The sequence below is a fragment of the Leptosomus discolor genome, chromosome Z, assembly GCF_034619465.1.
Source record: "Leptosomus discolor isolate bLepDis1 chromosome Z, bLepDis1.hap2, whole genome shotgun sequence".
NCBI lineage: Eukaryota > Metazoa > Chordata > Aves > Leptosomiformes > Leptosomidae > Leptosomus > Leptosomus discolor.
In genome coordinates, this window is record NC_141419.1 from 35,933,194 (window position 1) to 35,947,716 (window position 14,523).

At 38.5% G+C, this 14,523-nt stretch overlaps 1 protein-coding gene across 8 annotated transcripts in view; it reads left to right on the top strand.

The window, feature by feature from the left end:
• The window catches only part of TRPM3 (transient receptor potential cation channel subfamily M member 3), a 289,638-nt gene extending 284,536 nt beyond the window's left edge, over nt 1-5,102 (top strand). For all 8 annotated transcript variants that reach the window (XM_086479116.1, XM_086479117.1, XM_086479118.1 and 5 more), the window contains one exon: nt 3,653-5,102. In XM_086479116.1, coding sequence (XP_086335242.1) covers nt 3,653-5,102 — 1,450 coding nt within the window. The remainder of the gene's footprint in view (nt 1-3,652) is intronic.
• The last annotated feature ends 9,421 nt before the right edge of the window (nt 5,103-14,523 follow it).

The window sequence follows — 14,523 nt, forward strand, 5'->3', positions numbered from 1 at the left end:
CTTCTGAAAAGAGTGCCTTACTCACATTAAATCATTACTTCATTTAAATTATTGATGAACTGATGTTCAAAGGTTAGAAATAAATATAACCAAAACAAATTCCATCAAAAGCCATCGTCTCCCAAACCATAATTAAAAAGGCTCGTCACAGGTAATATAAAGTCTTTGCAAGGTTCACAGTTCTGACCTTTAATTTTTTTCCTGCTTGCTGAATATTGTCCTCAGGTAGTCCATGTTTGTTTCACTATTAGAAAATTTCGAGCTTCAGCAGAAGACACTTGATGCGCATTTTACATGTAGCCTCCTCTTTTTCTGTTCTCACGCCAGTCTGTTAGAGTGACTTGGCACCTCCTCATACGTTGGATAAATCTTGCTGTAAGGAAAAGCACAGGTGCAATGGAGGCATCATACATGGATATTGTGAGATTTGTCAAAAGGTTTATACTATCTCCAATACACATAGAAAAAAATCCAAAGCAAAACTTTGGCATTCTTATTTTGAAATAGTTTTTAATTCAAAACTGTTTCTGAAGGAAATACAGGTCTAGCTCTATTCGCTGAGTGCAAGATCATCCAACAATATGGGAAACAGAAAATTTCACTTATTAAAAGATTTTAAAGACCAGATTATGACTGTATTTCTCTAGAACATATCCTCTTATGTCCACAGTATTTGGCTGATGTGATTTTATCATGTTTTTAGTAAGATTACTCCCAGAGCCTGGTCCTGTTCTGTGTGATGAATGCTTGCAGAACTGAACATCAAATTAATGTAAGAGAGTATCACTAATTAAAAGAATAAATATTTGTTAAAAAATCTAGGACCAGCTATATGCAATATATATAACAAAAGGTGACTAAATTCAGCTAATAGCTTTGGGTTTGGAGGAGATCATCACCAATCAAGCTTTCTTTTTGTGAATAAAATTATATAGTCAGGGCCCATCCAGTGTAAATACATGTAGGTACTTCTCAATTATCTATGCACATCTCTGATTGCCCTTGGTTTCTGAACCCAGACTATACTTTCCTTATCTTGTTGAGTTTCTATATAAATTTCCCACTACTATCAATGCAATCACATCTGTGATTACTTCCATGGCAACCAACAGGCCATGTAACTCAAAAGTCTCTCTTTGTCTTGGCCAGCAATACCACCAGTCTTGCACAATGTGGCTCTGGCAGTAGCTAATAGATCATGTTCAGGGAAGGCAGGGCAAATATATGAATGTATACCAATAACGTATGACTGTAGGTTCTTCTTGGGATGCATTAGTTGTGTTCAGTAGCACTGCATAGCCCTCACATGAATGCAGAGTGCAAAACTTATCTCACTGTGGGCTATTCTACTCATATTCCAGATAGAAATATGTAACCGAGTACAATAATTCAACCAGCTATGTTTGTATTAAAAATTATTTCACTTGTGTACATCTCTCAAAGCAAGAAAATAAAAACAAAAACAAAGCCAAGACTATACAATTAGCTTCACAGAATGTTATAAATTCATTCCAGTTCTTGGGTAACTTCCTGGAGTGAATGGTTTTTTGTTGGTTGTAATTTGAGCATTCTCAAGTAAAATCCAGATTTCTCAAATCATTCCATATGTCTGACAGCCCTAAAATGGTGATGTTATATCTGATCATCATCTTGGAGCAGTTGTTACAGAATATGAATGTGTGACGAGGCACTCTATTATTAGCTGACAAATATTTCAAAACTATAATTGTTTTTATAAAATAGCAGTTCAGATAACTAATGCACATGAGGGAGAATTCAACTGCTTGCCATATAACCTGCTCTCTCACTATGGAATTATATATCCTTTGCTTGCAATATTAATCTGTTTTGTTGGAGGACTTGATAGGACTAGAGGTAGACTGGTGCCTAAATGATAATGAGTAGAGTGAGATTGCTTGAAACTACAGGTTCATTTCTTAGCAGTGATTACTTGATCATCCATCTATTGAAGTCTGATGACAGCATTACAGTTACTGCTTCACATATGACTTGCTGTGCTTGTGCTTTCAAAACTCACGATCTTCAGCAGAAAAAGCCCATATTTCACAGGAATGTGAGACTTGCTGTAGGGAGTGGTGTCACACTCCGCCCTCTCCTCTCTTGTGCGGGCAGGTTGCTGTTGCTCATCACCACGAGGTAGTCAGACCTCGGTATTTTACCAGCTAAAGTTCTGTGCATTAGTTAACAATGTGTTAATGCTGCCCAATACTCATTCATCTCTAAAATATCGTTTCCTTCTGGGCAAGTAAGAGCATTTATGCTCATGCTTACGCCAGTTCCAGGTCACTCGTCCTGTTGGAAAATCAACTAGCAGTACTAGAAGATTATATTTATCTCATGAGAAATCCTGGCTATGATACAGGGTGCCTATTAACATTTGAGTATGAATTGCACTAACAGGCAGAGAGGAAGAGACTTGTGAAGAGAAAAGTGTGGAAATTCTGCCACTTGGTATTTGTCACTTCTCTGTTATTTTTCATTGTCTACAGGAATGGGGAAAATCATAATTGTAACCTTAAAAGTCAGACCAAGATATCTATATAAATGTGTTGCTTTTAATATTTCTTTGGCAGATAATGGAGGTTCCTGGTCTACCCTAGGGACTACAACCAGAGAAAATGATTATGAGAAGAAATTTCATATGTGCTAACGGCAATTTGATTATGTAGAATTAGAGGACTTTTATATAATCCTTCAGTAGAGACATTTTAGAAGCCAGAAAATAGAAATGGTTGAAATTCACCAGCATAAATTAGTACACAATTCACTTTAAAGTCAAAAAAATTTTATAGGATCACACATTCAATTATTACCTATTAATACTTTAATCTAACCTTTTATTTGTATGTTATGATAGGTAGCTAATAAATAACTTTAAAATCCATCATTTCAATCCTTAAACTATCGATACAGACTACCCACAACACAATCACATTAATGGAGCAATGTCAGTGTGTGTACTCTATTGTAGGCTGTATTTCGTTAGATCAGCGTTCTCCTCCCTGCAGTTTTCATGCATACTTCGCTTGATACTACCTACATTCAATAAAATAGCTGATACTTTTTTTTTTTTTTCTATATTAGCTGAGCTAAAAATTAATTGGAGAACAAAGGCATAATCTTCTTAGGTCCACATAGCAGGTGTAAATATGGGGCAAACATCAAAAATAAATGGGATGATACCCACCTTCTATGGCATATCACCCACTTTCATTACTTCGTTGAGTTCTGCAATTAACAGCAGTGGTCCTGCCTGTGGCACAACTGGGAACATCATGTGGTGTCTACTCTAAGTGTTACTCATTCATAACAACCTAATTAGAAGTTTTGGCAGCAGAGAGGCAGCAAATCATAGTAACGGTTCTGTAATGACCCCTGTCCCTAGGATAGGACACACCCAAAACCCCCTCTATGTTATGCACCAGACAGCCCTGGTTAAACCCACTGGTGCAGTTTCCTGAGTGAATGGTATTTGTTTGCTGAACCTCTTTTAGCAGAGTTTTGAAGCAGATGAGATGGTGTAGACTGGCTTTGAATTTTAAGACCTATTTGTTCCATTTGTTTTGGTGACCTATTAGCTGAACATTACTGCTTTGTAGAAATTAACCTGTTTAATTCTTGCCTTTTTAAGGGTAGAGAATATGGCCATGCGACTGGAAGAAGTAAATGAGCGAGAGCACTGCATGAAGGCCTCTCTGCAAACCGTTGACATCAGGCTTGCTCAGCTGGAAGATATGATGGGACGAATGGTGACTGCCTTAGAAAAACTGACTGGCATAGAGAGAGGTGAGACAACCAAGATACGATCCAGGACCTCATCCGACTGTACTGATGCAGCCTACATTGTGAGGCAGAGTAGTTTCAATAGCCAGGAAGGAAATACTTACAAGCTTCAAGAGAGCATAGATCCCACAGGAGAGGAGTCCATGTCCCCAACGTCTCCAACGATCATGCCCCGTATGCGAAGCCACTCTTTCTATGCAACAAATATGAAGGACAAGTGTGGTTTGGAAAAGTTTGAAAGCATTTTTAAGGAAAGATCTCCAAGCCTGCATCGGGCTATCAGTTCCCACTCAATAGCAAAAGAAGGAAAGGTTCCCTTAGCCCCTACCAGCACTTTGTCGATAGCCCCAGACTCCAGAAGGCCTTCATCTTGTATAGACATCTACGTTTCTGCCATGGATGAGATGCATTCTGACACAGAGCCTCTCGACAGCTCCATAAATATTCTTGGTACCAGAGATGCAACTCTGCAGGCTCACATAGCCTCCTCCATTTTAGCTAACAGTGCGTACATTAGCAGTATACCTGGCGAAAAAATTTCTGGCAGAAGTCTTGATTATGAGGAAACCTCTGGAATAGAAACAAGAGCATTTTCTTCAGACTATTCGCAAATCACAGATTGCCAAATCCCCTGGGATTCAGACCCTCCCTTGTATCACACTTTAGAGCGATCTAAAAGCAGTCGTTATCTAGCTACAACTCCATTTATTCTGGAGGAAACACCGATTGTGAAATCTCACAGTTTTATGTTCTCTCCATCTCGAAGCTACTTCAGCAGCCTTGGCATCCCAGTCAAAACAGCAGAGTACACAAGTATTACGGACTGCATAGACACAAGGTGTGTGAGCGCTCCCCAGGCCATTGCAGAGAGGGCCAGTTTCCCTGGAAGTCTTGGAGGCAAAGTGGAGGACTTGGGATGCTGCCACCCAGAGAGAGAAGCTGAACTAAGCCATCCGAGCTCTGATCATGAGGATATTGAGGCCAAAGACAAGAAGGGGATCCCCTTATCTCCTCAAGACAGCAATGCTACAAGAACGCTGGCCAACAGCATCCCACTTCCAAAAATAGAGCGGGCCAACAGCTACTCTGCAGAGGAGTCCAACATGTTGTATGCACAGCACACACGGAAGAGCTACTCTATCAGCGACAAACTTGACAGACAGCGAAACACAACAGGTCTGCGAAACCCCTTCCAGAGGAGTAAGTCCTCAAGGCCAGAGAGCAGAGGGGACAACCTGTCCATGAGGAGACTGTCAAGAACGGGAGCCTTCCGCAGCTTTGAAAGCAAGCACAGCTAGGCCTAGACAAAGCTCACTGGAAGTCTAAGGGTCATCTGCCCTCCAGTCCATTTTTCTTAGCAGAAGTAAAAAAAACCTCACGTCACCCCGTGTCAACTCCAGTTGGCATTAGCCACTGGTCAAGGGAGCACATTGTCAGTCTCAGCATTGCCCACTGAGTTACTGCATCTTGACCCAGTTGACATTTGCACTTAAAGAAAAAGGGAGGGATGAAAGCTTTACGAAGACTTCGGTAAACAACAGGAATAACAAGCCCCCTTTATGAAGTCACAAGAAATAAATGAGTAGGTTCAGAAATCTGCCTTTTATTAGAAGGCATCCTAAGATCTTTGATCATTATTCAAGTTTTTAGGATGCAGGAACTAACTGGCAAAAAGAGATGTACAAAATAGATATTCTAAACTTCAATCACAACTTCTTTTTCATCTGTTTCACCGTTGTGATGACTGATGAAAAGCATTTGTTATTTCCGTAGGAACTGGCAGCAAACAAACCTAAAGTCTCCCAAATCCCTTGCATCCCACACTTGTGGAAAATAAGAAAGATGAACAAGATAACAACCGTAATGTTCACTTGTCTCTTTTTGTATCGACTTCTAGTGCCACAAAAAGTTTATATTTTCAAGAGCAGAAAGGGAAATGAAATGCCTTTTGTACTACAACTTAAATGGAGGAAGAATTTATGTTAAAATATCAGGTGATTTCCTGTATAAAACAGGCATTCTAGATTCTAGCACAGCTGAGCAAGCTCAGGATGAATGTAATTAAGCGGAATAGTATATATTTATTTTTTTACCACATTTGCCATCAATATGTTGTCTCACTAAATCAAAGGATGTGATGGAACAGTAAGAACAGGGTGATCAGAGCAGAGCGTAGTAATACTGTCAGGTTCTCACTGCTCCGTTTAATTACATATACAACTTGGGGAGATTTATCCACCAGGCTGCTACCAGGCTCTTCTTGCTGTTCCATATGAGCTGCCGATTTTTCACATCATTCCCTCACTTAAAAATATACACTTTTTTTTTTTTTTTCATGAGGAAATGGCTGTATTTGAACATTTGAAAGTATATAAGATTTATCAAGCAGTCTGAATCCAGATTAATGCAATTAGACTGAAGTTGTTTAAGGGAAAATGTTGTAGGCAGAGGACTGGAAAACACTAAACAGTATTTATGCTTTTAAGGTAAGTTGAAGTACCAAAGTGAAACTGCAGGTGTCTGTAAACAGCAAAAGCCATCAGTTGTGACGAGGCTTCCACTGTTCAGCAGCATATCACACAACACACATTTTAGTAGCAGAAAGTATATCTGAACAGTAATGCAGTTATGGGTTTTGGCTGAAGACAGTCGTAACTCCACTGACCCAACCTACGTTCCAAGGGGCCACAATATCAACCACAGTTTCAAACTTCTCATGGGAAGATATCACAGTGGTCACAGGTGGAAGGGTATTCAGAAGATAGGAAAAGGGTGGAGAAGCATAAACTGCAACTGGATCAAAATTTCACATCCTTTATGAAGGCACAACTTCTAAGCTTGTAGAGTGGAAGCTAGTGCTATTAAAAATTAAAACATCTCTACAATGACCAACATCTGTGTAGAACCAGCTCCTTTTTGTTATTAAAAAGGAACACATGCGAGTGGGGTACATGCTTCCGATTATTTAAATGGGAATTATCTTCCAAATCTCTAAGGCAGCTTTGAAAATGCAGGCTGGTGTTTTCTCACTGGGATCTCACCGTGGGAGACTCTGAGCACTGTATGAGAGCTAAGTCTGAAAGGCAACATATCCAGACATAGAAATAATCATCAGCCTCAAGAAAAGAGGCAAAGAAGGTGAAAACATTTAGGTACCAAGTCACTACGTTGGAAAGTTCAGGAAATAAAGAAATGCAGCATGGGAACTTTAAGCACAATGTGTTTCATACTTCCTGCACCAACGTGTTCCTTGCTTTCTTCTATTTGATCAGGCTTTCAGTGAGCTGAACTCCACCAAGACACCGTGTTTATGCAATTGCCTTGCAGTCCATGTGCAGCGTTACGGTCACATGGCAACACCAAGAAAGGTCAGAAACCTTTCTGTGCATTATGAAGCATGCTTGTGACAGGCTGATTGTTGAACAGTAGCAAAATGCCCCGGGGCAAAGGAACTTGTGTTTAACAATCTGCTTCAAATGTGCCAACTTCTGTTAGCAGCCTTTACCTAAGGCTTCTCCAAATCTATCTGTCCTTGGTGAGTAGAGGGGGATATTCTCACTTTCTTTGTTACTTTTACGAATGTCTGCTAAAACTGTTTGTGGACTCTTCCACCTTCACCATATTACTGGCCTACTCTAGAGGAACTTCAGATTCATTAGAAATTCCTCAACAGCGCTTAGTGAATTAGTTCAAGGCATAGGGCTCTCCTCTGGGGTAGATTTCATTGCTTAGTTTGTCAGGGTAAAGGAATTTGCCAAACCCAGAAGCTGTATAAATGTTTAGGATACAGCACTTTATTGATCTGGAGCACACATTCCAGGTAAAATGAAACAGGACACTTTATTTACCTCTTAAAATTTGCCATTATATATAAAATGTAAATTCAGATATTAAAAGTGTGACTGCAAGATGTCAGAACACTACTTTTCCTGAATGTTTCCCATTTATTCTACAATGTGGTGTCTATAGAATATATTATGACAGATGTTAGATTATTTTATCTTCACCTGTTTTTTAGACATTGCATCAAACTGCTTCTTTTTGAATTTGATGGTAAAACACCCATTCCTTGCAATGGGACCAGATTTCCCACTCCCAATATTATGACCGTAAAATTAGTGAGAGTAGGTCTTGTCATCCATCATCATGTAGCTATAGCATGTGCCATATGACATATTCTGTATCAAAGGATAGCTTATGAAATAGATATATATACACACATATATACATATCTCCCATATATAAACCAGTATAGTTGTGACATGTGGTAACATTAGTGAACGTTACAGGACGGTTTTAATATCACATTATAAGGTCTTGTTTGTAAATCTGTAACATTCAATAAAATAGCACATGTTGCATCAAGCATTAAGTTCCACTATCCAATTATTAGCTTACATATGGAATATGCATTTCTGGTCACAGTGTGTAAGTTTGATATGTTTCACACATTTCTCTGTATAGTTCCACTTAAATGTCTGTATGAGCTCTTAGTGAGCCACTGTGGGCTGTGACAGGTGAGTTGTGATAGTGTGAAAGATGAACTGGCATGTTATGCAAAAGATTATAAGATAAATTAACTTTAATAATATTTTCAAACTCAACTGAACTTAGCTGTTTGTTTACATATGCTGGCCGACTGAGGAAGCGGTGTACAGTATTTTATAAATATTTTCCTATAGTGATCTGTTCTGTTGTTTCCAGTTTAAGTGATGCTATTCTACAGTTGGGGTATACACTTGTCCTAGATATTGGATTATAGCACATTATTCTTTCACAATAACAGTGTGATATGACTGAAGTAGTTTCTCTTCCTTACAGTCCAGTCTTTTTTTTGTGTCAATGAAAATGCATGCATTGTTCCATGAGTTTCTTTGGACTACTATGAGACTTAACATTTTGCTATTGCCTGCCTGTAAAGATGAATCCAGTTAGGAATGAATTCAAGCTTTTGGATGTTTACATTATTTCCATTATGTTTGATCTTTAGCAAAGTAAGTGATTTTTTTATTATTTTTAAATGACAATTGTATTTTATGAAATTGAAATATTCAACACAAAATGCGAACCTACAGCAGTGCTCAGACATTTGGCTCTCTCTTTTTTTGGAAGAGATAAGGTGCTACATTATTGTTCTTAGCACAAGTGCCAGTTAACAAATGGCAGTGAGGGGATAATTTGAAAACATAATGAAAAACCAAAACATGCATTCATCCACATAAGGAAATCCCTCTGGGTTCCAGATATAGATTGCTTTTTTTTTTTTCATTTTCCATTTATAGATTTTTTGGTAAAAAAACTGATTTGTACCTTTTGTGGAATGGATAGCCTTTTGTCAGGGGATAAATATCTTAGTTAGGTATATTTTTTGTATGAGAAGAAAATGATTTGTTTCTTAGAAACTGTCAGCACATGGAAAATGCAACTACACAAATAACTGCTCAAAAGAAGTGCTGGTAGCAGCACACAGCCTTAGTCCAATGACTGCAGTCAGAACAAACAAGTATCGGTCCTGAGAGCAGAAGTTGTCAAAGGTATTATCTTAGAGTGAGCCAGTGAAACAAAATCATCTGTAAACTCATGGTGCAAATTTTCAAAACAAGCATAAATGTCTTGTAACGTTGCTCAGGTTATATACTTAGGAGGATCTGATAATCACCAGAAGGGAAAACGTGAGCTGATCATTCCTAGATTTCCCTAGGAATACTTAAGTAATTGTGATGTCTCTCCCCTGCTTAAAAATAATACTATATTCGCATTTTTGCACAAATCTGCACAATTGTTTCAGCAGAGGCCACATTTTCAGTTCTTTTAAAAGATACCAGGTATAGATCACTTTCTTCAAAAGAAATGGGAAATCTTCCTAGCATAATTTTTCCCTCATCCCCCTCAAATAACAGCACAGTCCAAACTGGGCAGAAGTGTTGGGGTGTCTGTTTACCTAATGAAACCCTTCATTCTTCTAGATGGTATTCACTGGCCTTGCCACACATTGGCGTAAAAGCAGTAGTGTGGAATGTGGAGGGACTGAGTTTCTGCACCCCAGCGAGAGTGAGCCCGCTTTATAGCCAATCACAGGGTGAACACTACAGGTCACACAGGCTTCTCTTCTCTGAGACTGACTATGATTATGGTCTTACTGATGCTGGTGCAAATCTGCAGAAAATCCAATTATTTCAATGGAGTACTCTGACTTTTGTCAGAGGATGGATTTATTCTGTGTTTCTAACTCTTTGTTACATTGAGTCATGGCACAGATTATCTTAAATCATCATGAAGTGGGAAGTCTAATGATTGAGCCATTGAGCCAGACTGGTTATGAAACAGTCTCTGACCTTTTAATTTTTGCTATATGCTTTCAGATCTCTTGTAGATCCACCCAGTACTTATTTCAAAAAGCTATTAGGAAAAAAATGTTTGATTATGAAATTGCTGCTGTTTCTGCTGCAGGGAAGTGATAACTCTTGTTTATTTTAGTATTTTGTAGGAAGGGGGAAGGGACAGAAGTGGGAATTGGCTGTGAAATACAATTTTATGCCTGCACAAGAGCAAATTGTATTAAAGTTATATCTTTCTTCCACCACTGCAGTTGTTGTACATGAGGAGAGTCTATATGCTGCTACTGCTGTCTGGAACAGTGTTTGCAATATACTATACTAATAGCTATTTAATCGTTTATTATTTGGGCTATCATTTGTAAGTGTATAACAATCATTTATAAAGGGAGAAAAATGATTAAAATGTTGTTTTAAACAAATTCCTACTAATATGAAGCTTTTCAAGTATGATTTGTCTAAATGTATATCACTAGGGAAAACAGTCCTTTCCACAGGTCTACTGGATTCACGATGCACTTTTAGACTGTGTTTAGATAAGTAATATAAAGCAGAAGTTGGCAATTACTACAGTAGAACTTTCTGAAATTTCTGTAACAATTGTTTTGCAATAAAAGAAGAGATGTAGTTCAAAACATCTGTTCTTACCAGAGCATTTATTTATGGTCATTTGCTTTCAAAGCAATAAAGCAACGATGCAATGGCAGCTGCTTTCTCTAACATCTCTCACTGCTCTAGTTCTAACTTTACAGCTTTAAAGAAAACCAAAGGGTTTACACTGTTGTACACAGACGTTTTGTATGTTGTAAGTTATTTCCCCCTCTGAGATCAGGTGTCGTTCAGGTGTCCCTTATTCTGGCCAATATCAAAACCCAGTTTGAACCAAGACAGACATACTTCTCAGTATGTTTATTTCAAAGGAGGGAGTAGTTTCTTTTATTTGTAGCTACCATTTCAGCAAGGGGGAAAACATAAGCATTGATTCCAGATCCTTTCTAAATTGCTTGCACATAGACTGTAAGAAGCACGCTTCTTTGTACGGCAGGCTCCCCAGGTGGGTAGCATTGCTGGCTCTTGTAGATAAAGAAGGCTCATTAAAAACAAAGGGCACCAAGTAATCCACTAGTACCTATGACCTCTTCTGAACTGGTATCTTACCTTCCTCAAGAAAGAAGTCATTTCCCTCTTCATGCAGCTACAACCAGCTCTGATACTTCCTCACAAAAATGCTGAAAAAAATGCACTGACACAAAATAAGCCAAGGTCAGGATCCGCTGCCTCCACCTATCAGCCTTCAATGAGATAACATCTTTTAGCTAAATGCAAAAAAAAAAAAAAAAAAACAACTATGGGAAACAAATACCCGATTTAATAAGAAAGATATCAGATACTCAAAATAGTTCTGCACAAATCAGTCACACTTCAGGAGAGGAATGTTTCAGAGACATGTGCTTTATTTCAGATTTCTGAGAAGGAAATGCTAAATTCCTTCATCAGATTTTATCTAATCCTTTCTCAGGGACTGCCATTCAGTGAAGACTATGGGATCTTTGAAGCTTTAAAAAAAAAAATAATAATAATTTAAAAAAAAAAAAAAGCTGTGGCAGACAGTTGCCATTGTGCTTCTTTCCAGGTAACACTGTATTTCTGGTCTCCCTGGGATTTTTAACAGTAACAAACTTCACCTAAATTCAACCAGTTAGTAAGAGCTGGAAAAAAGCAACATCACCAGCCTTGATTTTCATTCCCATGAGCTGCAATCTTGTGTAGCCTTTAGGGCAATGGTCTAATGTCTTTTAATCTCATTAACTCATAATGGCAAAGAACTCCATTTAACGTTGGCCATGGTAGTCAACCTTGATTCATTATCCTCATGACTGAATACAGCAAGAACTTACAGTTACAGCAACCCTCACTGTCTTTGCATATCAAGCTCAAATTTCACCCTGTTTATTTTTCTGGAAAAAATTATAAACCCCCAGGATTTCATTATTTTGAAATTTTTTAAAAAAAAAAACCTGATTGCAGGCATAAATATTATATATTTGGATTATACTTTTGGAAGGCAAGAATGACAAGCATTATCTGAGAGAAGGTTACTGCAGTGTGTTTATGTGAAATAACAATAGTAGCCCATGAACAGTTACAGGCATCCCTCTGCAGATGATACAGGCAACCGTTCTAGAGAACTGTGGGTGGAAAAATAACAGCTATGAGAGGAACTACCTTTGTTAGTCTGGATTTCAAAACAAGAAGTTCAACAGCTGTACAGATGGTTGGAGAGACTGATATGCTCTTACTACCTTCTAAAACTTAAAATTTTTTGCTACACCTTTCCTCACTTAAACATGAAGCCAAATGTTAAACAGTCACATGCACACCACTGAATCAGCTTGTGGAGGTGATTATCCTCACAAAATATTCCAGTGTTTTTCTTGACAGTGTGCAAGATGATAATTTTCTTAACAAGCTTGGAAAAATAACAGATCAAGGCTCTAAAGACATTTCTGGAAGTGTTAACATATAATCTTTTTTTTTCCTTTTATTTGAAAGATAACAAAATATTCAACTACCAGTGTAGCATTTCACTATTCACTAATTAAAATCTTGAAACTAAAATTTCACCTTTAGCAAAAAAAATCAATCTTCTGGAAATATCAGTAAAAAATAGTAAATCTGATTGAAGAATTACTTGCTTCAAAAACTCCTTAGAAATATTAGTCACAAACCTGAATTCTAATTCACAGCTGCTGAACTACAGTAACTGTAATTTGGGGAGGAGGAGGAGCAGGCAAGGGGTGTGCAAATGGAGAATGGGGAAAGCTAGCCTGCTTAAAGGAAAATATGAACAATGAACTCTAAAATCCGCATTGCTTTTATGCTATATGGCTAGATCCCACTTTTTTCCAGCATGGATGCTTGGTGAACTATACCATAGCTCTGCAATTAGTAACACGGTTAGCTTATGACGAACCCATTTCTACCATGCTATCTATTTTGCTAATACTATAGTATGTCTCTCAGAGAATCATAACTTAGACAAACAACTTACAGCAAGAATGGTTAGTCTGTGCTTACTATGGAACAAATAGTCCCCATCTTAGTGGAGCTCTTGAGTGGTTTTTGATTAAAATCTAAAAGGACATTCTGTCTTTTTGCCCCAGTCTTATCTGAGGGATAGTGAATAGCTGCCCTGTTGCAAGAATGGGCCAAAGATTCAGAAAATGTGGCCTGGTCCCCAGTTCTCCAGAAGATCTCTTTCTCCATGAAGCATTTTGGCTTTCTAACCAGAGCATATTGACTTCATCTCCACTCCAGTTCAACTATGTCAGAGCAGCAGCCACCGTGGGAAGTACACAGCAATGCAGGGACATTCCTTTCCCTTTCCTTACCATGCAGAGGCATAGCCAGGGCCTACATTACCACTGCAGTCCTTTCAATGTTTATCTGGAACTTTTGTATACTTACTTGGTTTCTCAATAAGTCTAGAAAATAAACTAAGTCTACCTTAGTCCAAGCACAATCTCATGTAAAATGTCTGGGTATTTTCAGGCAATAAGGCCCTGTGGACATTCACAGGGAAACAAGTTCCCCTTCACAGTAGCTGATCCTACTCACTGAGCACTGATGATGATAAAAAATTTCAACCATCTTCATTTTGTTTGAGATGATGGAGGAAATGGCACCTTGCAGCACCTCCACAGTTTCAGAGTGGGGCCCTAGCTCTAGGGTAAATTGAGCTGTCCCTCACACTAGCTTTGTGTAATGCATGCTTCAGTTTGCCTGCACCATCAGGGATGGGTGCAAGCCATCCCCTTGGGGGATGGATTGGACCACTATGTCTATTAACTTCAACATTTAGTTGGCAGGAGAAAATGACACAGCCGATAGAGGGAGGAAGAAAGGACATGGACAGTTTACCACCAGTTTACTCAAGACTGTCTTGACAGTAAGATTGGGAGACAGGGCTATCTGTATCCCTGTTCTCTTCCATTCATTCCTTCTTGAGATGTGGTGGAACTATGTCAGTACATGTGCTATAACATACAGGTCTACCCCAGGTAAATCCAAACAATACCCTGCAGCCCAAGATACAGAGCAAGGGTGGGATTGCAAACAAACTTGAGTGCTTCAGGGTTACAGACCTCATAGTAAAATAATATATAAATAAATTAAAAAGTGCAGATCCTTATATACTTGAGCAACATACATGAGAGATTTTAGAGGCATGTTGGAGTATTCATCTCAAGTAATCACTGGAGGACAAAGCTGATCCCTGAGTCTCCCCTCTGCAAGGAAAGTTCATGAAGCAGCTGCCTTTAAAGCCATAAATTTTTCCCCTCATCTCCAAGAAAGTGTACACATTCATGTCCTGCAGATAAGG